The 12940-nt window shown below is 47.6% G+C and overlaps 1 protein-coding gene across 1 annotated transcript in view; it reads right to left on the bottom strand.

Moving 5' to 3' along the window:
- Positions 1-5026: 5026 nt before the first annotated feature.
- LOC120980257 (ovochymase-2) overlaps positions 5027-12940 on the bottom strand; it is a 38322-nt gene continuing 30408 nt past the window's right edge. The window contains exons 22-24 of the mRNA XM_040409253.1: positions 11676-11805; positions 7924-8045; positions 5027-5340 (exon numbers count right to left, since the gene is read on the bottom strand). Of these exons, the coding sequence (XP_040265187.1) occupies positions 5207-5340; positions 7924-8045; positions 11676-11805 (386 nt within the window). The 3' untranslated portion in view covers positions 5027-5206. The remainder of the gene's footprint in view (positions 5341-7923; positions 8046-11675; positions 11806-12940) is intronic.

Below are 12940 nucleotides of genomic sequence, written 5' to 3'. Positions count from 1 at the left end.
GAAGTGTGAACGGAGCCTACACCTGTAGGGGTTTGTAAATGATAAACAAGAATATTTCCATTCATTGACAGCAAGCAGGATCTTGAACCCTGACAAACATGAGAGTGCGCGACTGATCGTTTGCTCCGGATGGATTCTATTTCTGTCGAGGCCCACAGCTTCTATCCTTTCAGCTTACAACAAAAACATAAAAGCAACAGAAAGTTTGTGGTTTTCCAGCAGCTGGCGCCACAAGTCGACTCCTCTGCCGTGGTCATGCCCGAGTGGCACAATAACAGGAAGGCGACTGGTGTTAGAACCTTCACTTTCATTGTATCTGTAGTGGTTTGGCAAAGTGATATCCAATTTCCCTCCTTCGCTGCACGTCCATTGTTTTTAGGCCTCATGCACACGACCGTTGTTGTGTTCCGTGTCAGTTGTTCCATTTTCCGTGATTTTCTGCGGACCCATTGACTTTCAATGGGTCCATGGAAAACTCGGCTAATGCACCGTTTGTCATCCTCGTCCATGATCAGTGTTTCCAGTCCGTCAAAAAAATATGCTATATCTTTTTTTTTTCACGGACAACGGTTTGCGCACCCCGTTCAAGTCAATGGGTCAGTGAAAAAACACGGAGGCACACAAGATTGTCGTCCGCGTCCGATTTTTTCCTATCATTTGCATGGCAAACTTGACTTAGACTTTTTTTTTTGCTTTCCTTCATGTCTGGTGATCCTCCAAAAATAAAGGAAAACACACGGAAACGGATCACGGAACAATGGAACCCCATTTTGCGTAACGGAACACAACAACGGTCGTGTGCATGAGGCCTTACCCACATAAAAAGTTGAGTCCTTTCGCAGATACATGAATTATCTGTTACTGAGCCTGTAGCATAGCCCAGAGCTGCATTCAAAATTCTGGAGACTTCAGAGCTGAAAGTTAGAAATAAAAAAATAGTTGCAAGTCCCTTTTTTGACCGGAGATGCGACAATATTATGTCGCACAGCCGGCGACGAAACGTTTCCGACAGTTGGGCAGCGGTGTGTCGGGGCTGGAGTCCTGGCCCCGGCAAATTTACTAACATGTACACCAGGTGCACATGCTGGCTAAAAACGACGTCAACCTGGGGATGGATTAGTTTTTCTGCCAGCCGCACGGCTGCAGAGGATTAGCCAAATTTATGACGAGGCGCGCACTGTACAGTAGTACCCTGATGTACTAAAAATTGTCCCCCTCCTTTAGGCTGGTTTCAGACGAGCGAGTGTCACACTCCGGACTGGCAGAGCAGCTCCCGTCCTGACCTCCCAGCACCGCCGGGGTCGCATAGCATTATATCGATTTATGATGCTATGTGACCCTTAGAGGTCTGGAATGTATTGGATAACACTGACAACATTATGTCACTGCTCTACAATACATTCCAGACCTCTAAGGGTTACATAGCATCATAAATCGATATAATGATACGTGACCCCAGCAGTGCTGGGAGGTCAGGACGGGCGCTGCGAGTCTGGAGCGTGACACTCGCTCGTCTGAAAGGGGCTTTATAGGAGTGCAGCTAAGCTGTCAGGGGTGTACTGGCTTTTTAAAAAATATATAAATAAATGACCCCTTAGTGAAAAACAAGGGAGAGCATATCCCCCTGCAACGAAAGAAAAAAATCAGTCATCCAAATCCTATAATAGAATGTGCTCATTATATTTAATTATGTAATAAACTCCCCAAATAATTGTATCCAATCTAATTACAATTGGTCCATAGAACCCCACAAAAAAATAAACAATTCTCTCGAAAATTCTGGGTTTTCCTATACAAAGGTGGTCTAGTTGATTATATACACAAAGAGCTTGGAATCATAAACCCATACGAAGAAAAACATAATAAAATATGACAGTGCTCTATACAGTACATGTGCTCATACACAGAACTTCACACGTCAGATCAGCAGTTTGTGCTCCAGAGCTGCTCTTCCAGCGACAAAAAAGTGGCAAAGAGGTGTAAAGAGAGACTGAAACACAACAAGTAAAATGCACAAAATAAACACATACATGACAGACCGCTTGGAATGCAAACCCTTCCTCTTATGGTTTCTATTCATTGCACAATGGATAAAAAAAAATGGTTCCACATAATGTTTTACAGAGAGGAGATTTTATTTAAATGGCTTTTCCTGGGATTTATATATTGATGCCCCATCAGCTGCTCACCCCATCCTGACACGCCCCCTAATCAGCTGCTCACCCCATCCTGACACGCCCCCTAATCAGCTGCTCACCCCATCCTGACACGCCCCCTAATCAGCTGCTCACCAGTCACATGTGCAGCTCCCTTCTATCCAAATGAATGGGCTGCAATACCAAACACAGCCACTGCACAATGTACGGCGCTGTGCTTGGTGAGCTGTGAGGACGCTGTAGCGCCGCGGCCTCTGCAAACAGCTGATCGGCAGGGGGTGCTGGTGGTCGGACCCCCACCGACCTGATATTGATGATAGGCCAGTGATGGCAAACCTTTTACAGACCGAGCGCCGAAACTGCAATCCAAAACCCACTTATTTATCAGAAAGTGCCAAAATGGCAATGTAACCTGAATACTACAGTCCAATATAGTGTATTTGCCATGTACTTTATCATTTAGCTATAATATCCTGCCTACACTCAGTGCGCCGCCTGTGCCGTTCATAGTGCGCCCTGCACTGATGAATGGCAGGAGAAGTCTAAGGCATATTGGTACGTCTTAGGCTACTTCCACACTTGCGGCAGAGGATTCTGTCGCCGGAACTGCCTGCCAGATTCGTCAAAACGCATGCAAACTGATGGCATTTGTCATACGGATTAGGATCCTGATCCTGATCCGTATGACAAATGCATTGAAATGCCGGATCCGTCTCTCCGGTGTCATCCGGAAAAACGGATCCGGCATTTATTTTTTTCACATTTTTTGCGGTCTGACCGCAATGCCGGATCCGTTTTGCCGGAACACTCGGCATTAATGCATGTTAATGGGAAAAAAATGTGTTCCGGAATTTTCTCTGTCCTGAAAAGTAAAAAAGACTGAACTGAAGACATCCTGATGCATCCTGATCGGATTGCTCTCCATTCATAATGCATTAGGATAAAACTGATCAGTTCTTTTCCGGTATTGAGCCCCTGTGACGGAACTCAGTGCCTTAAAAGAATAACGCTAGTGTGAAAGTACCCTTAGGTCTCTTTCACACGGGCGTCATGTTTTTTGCCCGGATAAGATACGGGTGCGTTGCAGGAAAATGCACGATTTTTCCGCGCGAGTGCAAAACATTGTAATGCGTTTTGCACGCGCGTGAGAAAAATTGGCATGTTTGGTACCCAGACCCGAGCTTCTTCACAGAAGTTCGGGCTTGGGATCGGGGTTGTGTAGATTGTATTATTTTCCCTTATAACATGGTTATAAGGGAAAATAATAGCATTCTGAATACAGAATGCATAGTACAATAGTGCTGAAGGGGTTAAAAAAAATTTTTTTAACTCACCTTAATCCACTTGATCACGGAGCCGGCATCTCTTCTTCTTCTTTGCTGTGTACAGGAAAAGGACCTGTGGTGACGTCACTCCGGTCATCACATGGTCCATCACATGATCTTTTACCATGGTGATGGATCATGTGATGGACCATGTGATGACCGGAGTGACGTTACCACAGGTCCTTTTCCTGTACACAGCAAAGAAGAAGACAGAAGAGATGCCCGGCTGCGCGATCAAGTGGATTAAGGTGAGTTCAATTTAAAAAAAAAAAAAAATTAACCCCTCCAGCGCTATTTTACTATGCATTCTGTATTCAGAATGCTATTATTTTCCCTTATAACCATGTTATAAGGGAAAATAATAATGATCGGGTCTCCATCCCGATAGTCACCTAGCAACCGTGTGTGAAAATCGCACCGCAACCACACTTGCTTGCGATTTTCATGCAGCCCCATTCACTTCTATGGGGCCTGCGTTGCGTGAAAAACGCACAAAATAGAGCATGCTGCGATTTTCACGCAACGCACAAGTGATGCGTGAAAATCACCGCTCATGTGCACGGCCCCATAGAAATGAATGGGTCCGGATTCAGTCCGGGTGCAATGCGTTCAACTCATGCATTGCACCCGCGCGGAAAACTCGCCCGTGTGAAAGGGGCCTTAGACTTTTTCCAGGGTGCTGGTGCCCACTTAAACTTCTGGGGGGGAAAAAAACAAATACATTAGGCTCCTTTAACCAGTAAGACATTGGTGCAGCCGGTTTACCCACTGGTGGTGAGTACAGGTGACCCGCCACTTACATGGCATCACCCAGGATTATACCAGTGACTATGGCCACCACCTCCCAGAGCTAGAGTCAGCAATATAAGGCCCATTCAGTAAAATTCCTTTAGTCCGGCATCTTATAGTACAACATTTATGAGAATCCAGCACTCATTCTGGCCCGAAAAATGAAAAATTGTCTTCTAAGACCATGTAAAATGAGAAAAAAATTCCTCTAATACAGCAATAGTGGGACCTTGTAGGTCCTAATATTCTGGATTATCAGATATTTATAGGAAAATATAAAAACCCAGGCACAATGGCTTGTAGGGCTAGCCCGGCTCGTGTACTGATTACTTTCACTTAGCGATCTTTTGCTTTTAATCCATATGCAAATAAGCAGTTAAGTGCACAGAGGGCGGGCCCAAGCCACTCCGTGCACCGTTGCTCCTGCTGCTTCCTCTGCCAGCCCCTCCATCTCCTTGATTGGCAGGGCCAGGTGAGATGACTATACTGTCAATCAAGGAGATGGAAGAGCTGGCAGAGGAAGCAGGAGGAGCAAGAGTGCACAGTGTGGCTTGGTCCCGCCCTCAGTGCACTTTAGTGCTCATTTGCATATGGATTAAGAGCAGAATAAAGCAAACGATCGCTAAGTGAAAGGTATCATTACATTCAGCTGAGCTAGCCCTACAAGGCAGTGTGCCTGGTTTATTAGGGAATTTTCCAGTGACATTTCCCCCCTTTTAAAGGGTTAGCAGGGCTCGGAGCACTTATATAGATATATTTTTGTTCTTTTTAAACTTTGGCCCCCAGGCCATGGGTCCCTGGTCTCAGAGAATATCTTTAAATGCAGGAAACTGGTACCAGATTGTCATACTTTCTGGATAATTGGATGCCGGATTAGAGGAATTTCACTGTAATCTTAACATATAATGGTATATTTTTGGATTTGGGTGCAGATGATTAATTCTGGTTGTGGAAGGAGTAAGATAACCACAGGTGAAGCGCAGAATCCTGGGCCGTGCTGCTGGCTTCTAAGGTGATGACCGGGCCTGCGGACTTCATGATGGTGGGGATCTTCTCCTCCATCAGTTGGGCTGTAAAGAAACATTATGAAATGTGAACAGCGACGAGCAGGACAAAGGTGAACCTAATGTCTATCTGCAGGGCATAGTCCAGGGGCAACTCTACACACACACAATGCGTCTACACCGGGTGCTACATGTGCTGTGTCTGATGCAACCTTGAACTGAACGCTGTACATGTTATAGACAGGAGCTCCCTATTACATTACCGTAAGCATGCAGCTTAACATACCGCCATAAAGGCGGTTATTCCAAAAATTCACCATTTAGGATGGTCATTGTCCAGGTCTCCATATCTCCAGGACAAGCTCAATCCCAGAATCGTGGGCAGTGGACCCCCAGCGCTTCTAAGGACAACCCTCTCCATCCAACGAGTTCCTGGTGAGCCTATGTTGGGATGTGCTTTTAGACAATAAGCCAGCCTGGACACAGAAAGCTGCAGTATAAAGCATGGAGGAGGGATAGAACAGCAGCCTAAGGGGGTGAGTTTCAGACTACTCCCAACATCCTTTGCATCTCAGATTATGATAAGACCGAATGGAGCAGAACTGGAAAAAAAAGCAGCAACCACTGAACATAGCAGGAGGGCATCATCTATGAAGTAGTGACCCATTTAAAAGGGATTTTCCAGGACTTAAAGGGGTTTTACCGTCACATACAATTGTCTGATAGGACCTCTGGGACCCACACCTACAACAAGAATGGAGCGGGGAAATGAATGGAGGGCGCACTGCGCATGCGCAGCCGCCCTCCATTCATTTCAATGGGACCGCCGAAAATAGCCGAGCCAGTGCTAGAAATGAATAGGAGCAGGGGCAGCGCGTGGACAGCTCTGTATGTTTGGGTAGGCTACTGTGTCTAAGCACAAGCCCACCATACTCTCACCAGGATATCAGCGCATGGAGACATGTCTTCTTCTACATCAAGAATACTATAAGGTCATTGCTGCCTATGCGGTAGTAACTGATCGGGTACGAACGTTCGTAGGAAGGAACATTACCTGCTGCAATTACACCAAGGAATGATCGTTACTACGATCATTCGTTCCCATTCATTCTCTGTTTGTCGGCAGCACATCCCGGTTTACACAGCGCATTGTACCGCAGCCAAACGAGGAGCCTTCAAAGATCGCCAAATACTAGTAGTGTTTCTGGCTCCACCATTTAGAAGGAATCGCAGGTGGCGTCATACGATCCGTCTTGATGGTGCTCGCTGCTCAACGTGGAGGATCACTGACTTTTGCATTGGGGGGGGGCGGGGCAATTGCACCCACTCGATCACTGCTATCAGTAAGGGGGCACTCATACGACCGTATCCGTTTTGCAGTCCGGAAAACTCAGATACTGGCCGTGTGCGTTTCGCATTTTTTTTGGGGCCCCATTGAAATGAACGGGTCCGCATCTGATCCGCGAATGCGGACGGATAATGCGGCCCCCTAAGCAACCTGGATGATGCTTTTATCCCAGTGATGGAGAGTTCTGCGGAAAGGGGTACAGCTAATGAAAATGGGCTGCGGATCTATCCATGACTCCATGACTCGCTCCACACGGGATCTTCAGCAGGACTCTCCCTTTGGCCTCCAAAGCTCCGAGGTCAAGCAGATAACGTGTAGAGCAAAGTCTTTAGCGGCAGATTTTAACCCCTCATTGTCTCCCTGCAGGACGGGTCTCCCCAAGCTGCAGGCAGAAAAGCAAAAGTAGAAATAGAACTTATATTGGGCTCTGTTCACATGACATGTCAGCCTTCTGTTGGGAGGATTTCCTGATGTATACACTACTGGCCATGTGCATCAGATTGTTATGTACCTGGTCTGCGGCCATGAGGAGGGCTCTGGCAGCCCCCTGGGCATTGACCAATCAGGAAATTTCCCTGTGGGGTCTATGGCCAGCCCAAAAGGGTGAATGGAGCCCAATGAATGTTTGGCATATATGCCAAAGCATTACCCAGCACCCGCAGGGCCCAAGCATTTTGTGAACAGAGCCTTAGGTGTATTGGGGTATGTATGGTCATCCGATCCTCAACATAAGGCTTCATGCACATGACCATATCTTCAGTCCGCATCCAATCCATATTTTTTGCGGACCCATTAATTTCTATGGGGGCCACACAAAATGCGGAGAGCACACGGATGTCATCAGTCTGCTGTCCGCATCCGTGCGACTGTATGTCCATCCTTTAACGTTTTGAGGACAACAATAGGGATTTTTACAAAGTGCGGGATGCACACGGCCGGGATCCAGGGTTTGTGGACCACTGTGTGCACGAGGCATGGGAGTGTTTGATAAAAACCCTGTCCAGGGTAGGGATGTATATACTATGGGGGTCATTTACTATGATGAAATACACCTAAATTAGGCGTATTTCAGGCGCCGGTCTTAATAAATGTGCCCCTATGTGCTTCACCAAATAAAATCATGGACTCGATCTAGGACCCGACATAATCACGTACTTGTTCATTCACCTTGGGTAATGCTCCGTGTTAAGAACAAATACAGATGATACACAACGAGATCTGAACGCATTGTGCCAAATGACAAACTCGCTTCTACTACAGCCGCATGTGAGCGCTGCTAAAGATCTGTCAATGACTCCTACCTTTAAAGGTTTTATTGCTGGACGCCCCTTCGTAGATGATGAGGGAGTAGTGCTCGTGTGACAACTGTTTAAAAGTGAGCAAAATAAAGTGACCTTCTGGGGCCTGGAATATCAGCTGGCACCTGAAATAACACAACCGTGGTAAAAGACTTTATAGCATCCAGTCCTGTACAGGGACTATTGTAGGGAGTCTGTCACCTGATAAACCAGGCACATGTCTTGTAGGACTCGCTCCGCTGAATATAATCATACCTTTCACTTAGCATTCTGCAGAAAAAGTACTTTTAATCCATAAGTAAATGAAGAGTTAAGTGCACTGAGGGCGGGCCCAAGGCACTCTGTGCACACTTTCTCCTTCCTCTGCCAGTCTGTCCCTCCCTGGCAGAATCCTGCCAGTCGAGAAGGGGAGGAAGGGTCTGGCAGAGGAAGCAGAAGGCGCACGAGTGCGCAGAGTGTCTCGGGCCATCCCTCAGACATTGATGACTAGAATACGCCATCAATGTCAAATATGTGCAGATCCCCCCCCTCTGGTACCCGCTCCTATTTGCAGAATGGGCCCTCCGCCCAAGTGAACCAGGGCAGAACACAAATGCACAGTGCGCTCTCTATTCACAGCTATGGGACTTCCGAAAAATAGCTGACTGAGCATGCTTGGGCATTTTCAGAAGTCCCATAGCGGTGAATGGAGAGTGCACTGCGCATGCGTGGCCACCTCTCCGCTCGCCACTATTGGACTGCCGGAAATAGCTGTGGCAACACTTGGTTACTTCCAGAACTGCCATAGCAGTAAACGGAGGGTGGCCACGCATGCGCAGCTGCTCTCCCCTTCACTTCGGGGGGTCCTGTTCTGGAGATAGAAGCAGGTCCTGGAAGTGGTCATCTGCATATGGATTAAAATGACTTTTTCTCCAGAATAAAGCAACAGATCGTTAAAGGCGCCTTCAATACGCTGCGGATTTTGTCGCAGAATTTTGCGTGACTGAAAATCTGTTCCATTCATTTGGAACTGATTTTCAGTAGCAGAAAATTCTGCAACAAAATCCGCGGAGTGTAAAGGCGCCTTTAGGCCTCATGAACACGGCCGTTACTCGTCCGTGCCCGTATTCCGGCCCGCAAACAGCAGGTTCCGCAATATACGTGGGTCTGCAATCCGGAAGGTGCGGTGCGGAATGGAGGCACTTCGTAGTGCTTCCGTGGTTTTCTGTCAGTGTTGTATTTTTTTGCGGTGCGGACAGATCACTGACCCATTCAAGTTGAATGGGCCTGGAATCTGGATCAGTCTGCGGCAGCCACACGGATGTTGCCCGTGAATTGGGCACCTCAAATTGCGGTTCCCAATGCACGGAACGGCCGGTTGCATGAGGCCTAAGTGAAAGGTATCATTGCATTCAGCGGAGCTAGCCCTACAAGGCACTGTGCCCGGTTTATCAGTGAATCTCCTGGTGACCTCCAGAGATGAGCCCTCAACAACATGAAAACACATGCATGACCTTTAAAAACCATGCGATCCAAAGAGCACAATTTACATGCATGCAAGACACTACCAGTACATGTGAAGTCACCCTGAAGTAACAGTACCCCTGATCTTCCCTAAGTTTCGGGACACACGGTTGCCAGCTTGGGCAGGGTACTGGCTCTCCTTAAAGATACCTGCTGCAGATGGAGACTTGTAGGCAATGCTCCATAGGAAAATCATTGTACAGGGGTATCTCCCAGAAAAAGAGAACCATCTCGCGAGCCCCAACTTTGGGATGTGGCCCCCCATGAATGAAAGTCTGATTTTCTTATCAAGCTGCTTGCGGATGGATATCTGACCCTTGTCAGGTCCCAAGGCTTGTTAAAAAGTTGGACTTTTACTCATAGGGAGGCCATTCCAAAAAGTGGCGCTACTGAGTTGGTTCTCTTTCCCTGAGAGATAGGACATGCTATACATGTAATCTGCCACCTCACTTCATGTAATGTTCGCTGCCCTCTAGTGTGACTGATGTTACGGAACGGGTGCCGACCCATTCATTTCGATGGGTCCGCCAAAGATGCAGACAGCACACCGTGTGCTGTCCGCCATCCGTAGTTCAGTTTCCACGGCCCCGCAAGAAAGATAGAGCATGTCCTATTCTTGTCCGCAATCGCGGACAAGAATAGTCATTTCTATCATAGTGCAGACCATGTGTGGTCCGCAAATTGCAGAACGCACATGGCCCGGTATCCGTGTTTTTCAGATCCGCAATTTGAATAAAGAGCTTCAGATATTCATGTATAGTAAGTGCAGCAGTAATTCAGTTCAGAGTAATCCACGTTTCCAGTGTTTGCATGTGTCTGTGCACACGGAGCAGGGCGCTGATTGGTGTTGAGCGAACTTGTTCTTTTAAGTTCGGCGTCTAAAGTTCGGGTTCGGGTTATCGAAGAATCGCGTTATGGATTCTAAATTCCGTTATGGTCCATGGTAGCGGAATCCATAACGCGATTCTTCGATTATCCGAACCCGAACTTTAGACGCCGAACACAAGTTCGCTCAACACTAGTGCTGATATATATACGGTTTGTTTCCTAGACCTTGCCATTCACCAAAATCTAGTACAATTTGACGCATCTAATTTTAGAAGGAAAAAAAAAAAAAAACACTGCCCGGGCATGGCTTAAAGGGGTTGTCCCATGAATAATATTGGTACAACTTTTCGATACCTTCACACGTCGTAGATTTTGTTGCAAAAATGTCTGCGACTGAAAATCTGATCCATTTACCTTAAAGGGAACCTGTCACCAAAAAATAGCCTATTAAGCTGTTCAGAGTACCTTATAGTGCTACATAGTTGTGTCCTATGGCACTTTTTCGTCCTTTTCCTGCATTTATCGTCACTGAGAAATCGATGTTTTAATCAGCCGCTGCCCCGTGTTTCAAGTCAGGCTTGAAGTCAAGGGGGCAGCGGCCTAGGCGTCTCCAATCCTGCTTTTCCGGCCTCTCGCCGCCTTGATTGACACGCCGCATCTCAGTGCCGGGACCGCGCTCTCAACCCGCATGCGCAGTAAAGGGTGCCGGCTTCAGTCTCACTACTGCGCATGCGCCCGCCAGCCTTACATACTCGCGCCCGGCATCTTCTCTTTCTGCGCATACAGAGCGCGAGTATGTAAGGCTGGCGGGCGCATGCGCAGTAGTGAGACTGAAGCCATCACCCTTTACTGCTCATGCGGGTTGAGAGCGCGGTCCCGGCACTGAGATGCGGCGTGTCAATCAAGGCGGCGAGAGGCCGGAAAAGCAGGATTGGAGAGGCCTAGGCCTTTGCCCCCTTGACTTCAAGCCTGACTTGAAACACGGGGCAGCGGCTGATTAAAACATCGATTTCTCAGTGACGATAAATGCAGGAAAAGGACGAAAAAGTGCTATAGGACACAACTATGTAGCACTATAAAGGTACTCTGAACAGCTTAATAGGCTATTTTTTGGTGACAGGTTCCCTTTAATGCGGCTTGCAGGAATCCATGTTCTTGCCGCCAAATGAACCCCTACACAGATGAATGGAACTGATTTTCAGTGGCAAAAATCTCTGCAACGTGTGAAAGTCTAGTCCAGGGATCAGCAACCTCCGACACTCCAGCTGTTCTGAAACTACAACTCCCAGAATCCTCCTTTCCCTTTCATGGGACTTACAAGAAGAGCCTAATAAGAGTGCATGCTGGGAGTAGTAGTTTCACATCAGTTGAAGTGCCGAAGGTTGCTGATCCCTAGGATTTATCTTTGATTTTTAGAGGTTTACCTGCCACCTTCAGGACCGTCCTGACCGCTGGCTACCAATTTAATTTCCCCCGGAGATTGCAGGGACATGACATCTTTACAAGTCACGTAGATGTCCTGTGAGAAGCTGGAGTCATTGGATGGAGGACTGTCTGTAATAAGAGACAGGCATGAATAAAGGCAGCTCTCATCTCGTCATTGGAAAGGGTTCTTCAGATGTAATAATTGATGACCTATTCCTAGGATCCACAGCGCCCGAATACAAGGCTTCATTGATTGTAGTGGATGGAGCTGCGTACTATAGGGCTGCTCGCATTCACTTCAGTGGGGGCAGCATTGCAGTAATCAGCAACGTCCACTACAGAAATGGATGGAGATACGTAGTTTTGGCATTGGATCTGATCCCGAATAGCTGATCGGCGGAGCTGCAGATCGGATATTGATCAATTGTTAAATCCTGGAGAACCCCTTTAATTGCAGAGCTGAAATTAGAATTTTCATAAGGGTGCTTTCCGTAATTTAAATTTTGATCATTTGGGGTCTGTCTCCGGGCACCCTTCCAATTAGAAAGGGCCGCGGCACTTGGATGAGCATTGCAGCCTCACCCTTGGCCTGTCATGCTCATTAGGCCTCATGCACACGGCCGTTGGGCGGCCGTGACCGTATTGCAGCCCGCAAACGGCAGGTTGGCAATCCACGGCCACCGGCCGTGTGCACCCCACATCACGGATGCGGACCCATTCACTTGAATGGGTCCGTAATTCCGGAGATGCGGAACGGAGTCACGGAACGGAACACTGGATGCACTACGGAGTGCTTCCGTGGTGTTTCTTTCCGTGGTTCCGCACCGCAAAAAAATATGACATGCCATATTTTTTTGCAGTGCGGACATACCACGGACCCATTCAAGTTGAATGGGTCCGGCCCGCTGCACGGATGTTGCCCGTGCATTGGGGATTGCAATTGCGGTCCCCAATGCACGGAACGGCCGCGTGCATGAGGCCTAAGCACATGGACTGTGTGTAGCTCAGTGGCATTCAATTCAAGGGAATTGAGCTGCAATACCAAGCACAACCACTATACAATGGACAGCGCTGTGCTTGGTATAGTGTAAGGAGGCCACGCTGTAATACCAGACACAACCCAAGGACATGTGTGGAGCTGTTTCTGGAAGATTTCTAATCCTGGACAACATTAAAGTATTTTAGCAACAGACCCTTACAAAGCTACAGAACGTCCTATACTCCGTAGCCTCCATACAAGAAAGCAACTCCCATAGGAAACATG

The sequence above is a fragment of the Bufo bufo genome, chromosome 10, assembly GCF_905171765.1.
Source record: "Bufo bufo chromosome 10, aBufBuf1.1, whole genome shotgun sequence".
Classification (NCBI taxonomy): Eukaryota; Metazoa; Chordata; class Amphibia; order Anura; family Bufonidae; genus Bufo; species Bufo bufo.
Note: the sequence above shows the minus strand (reverse complement) of the source record. Positions and strands in the feature narration are given on the sequence as shown.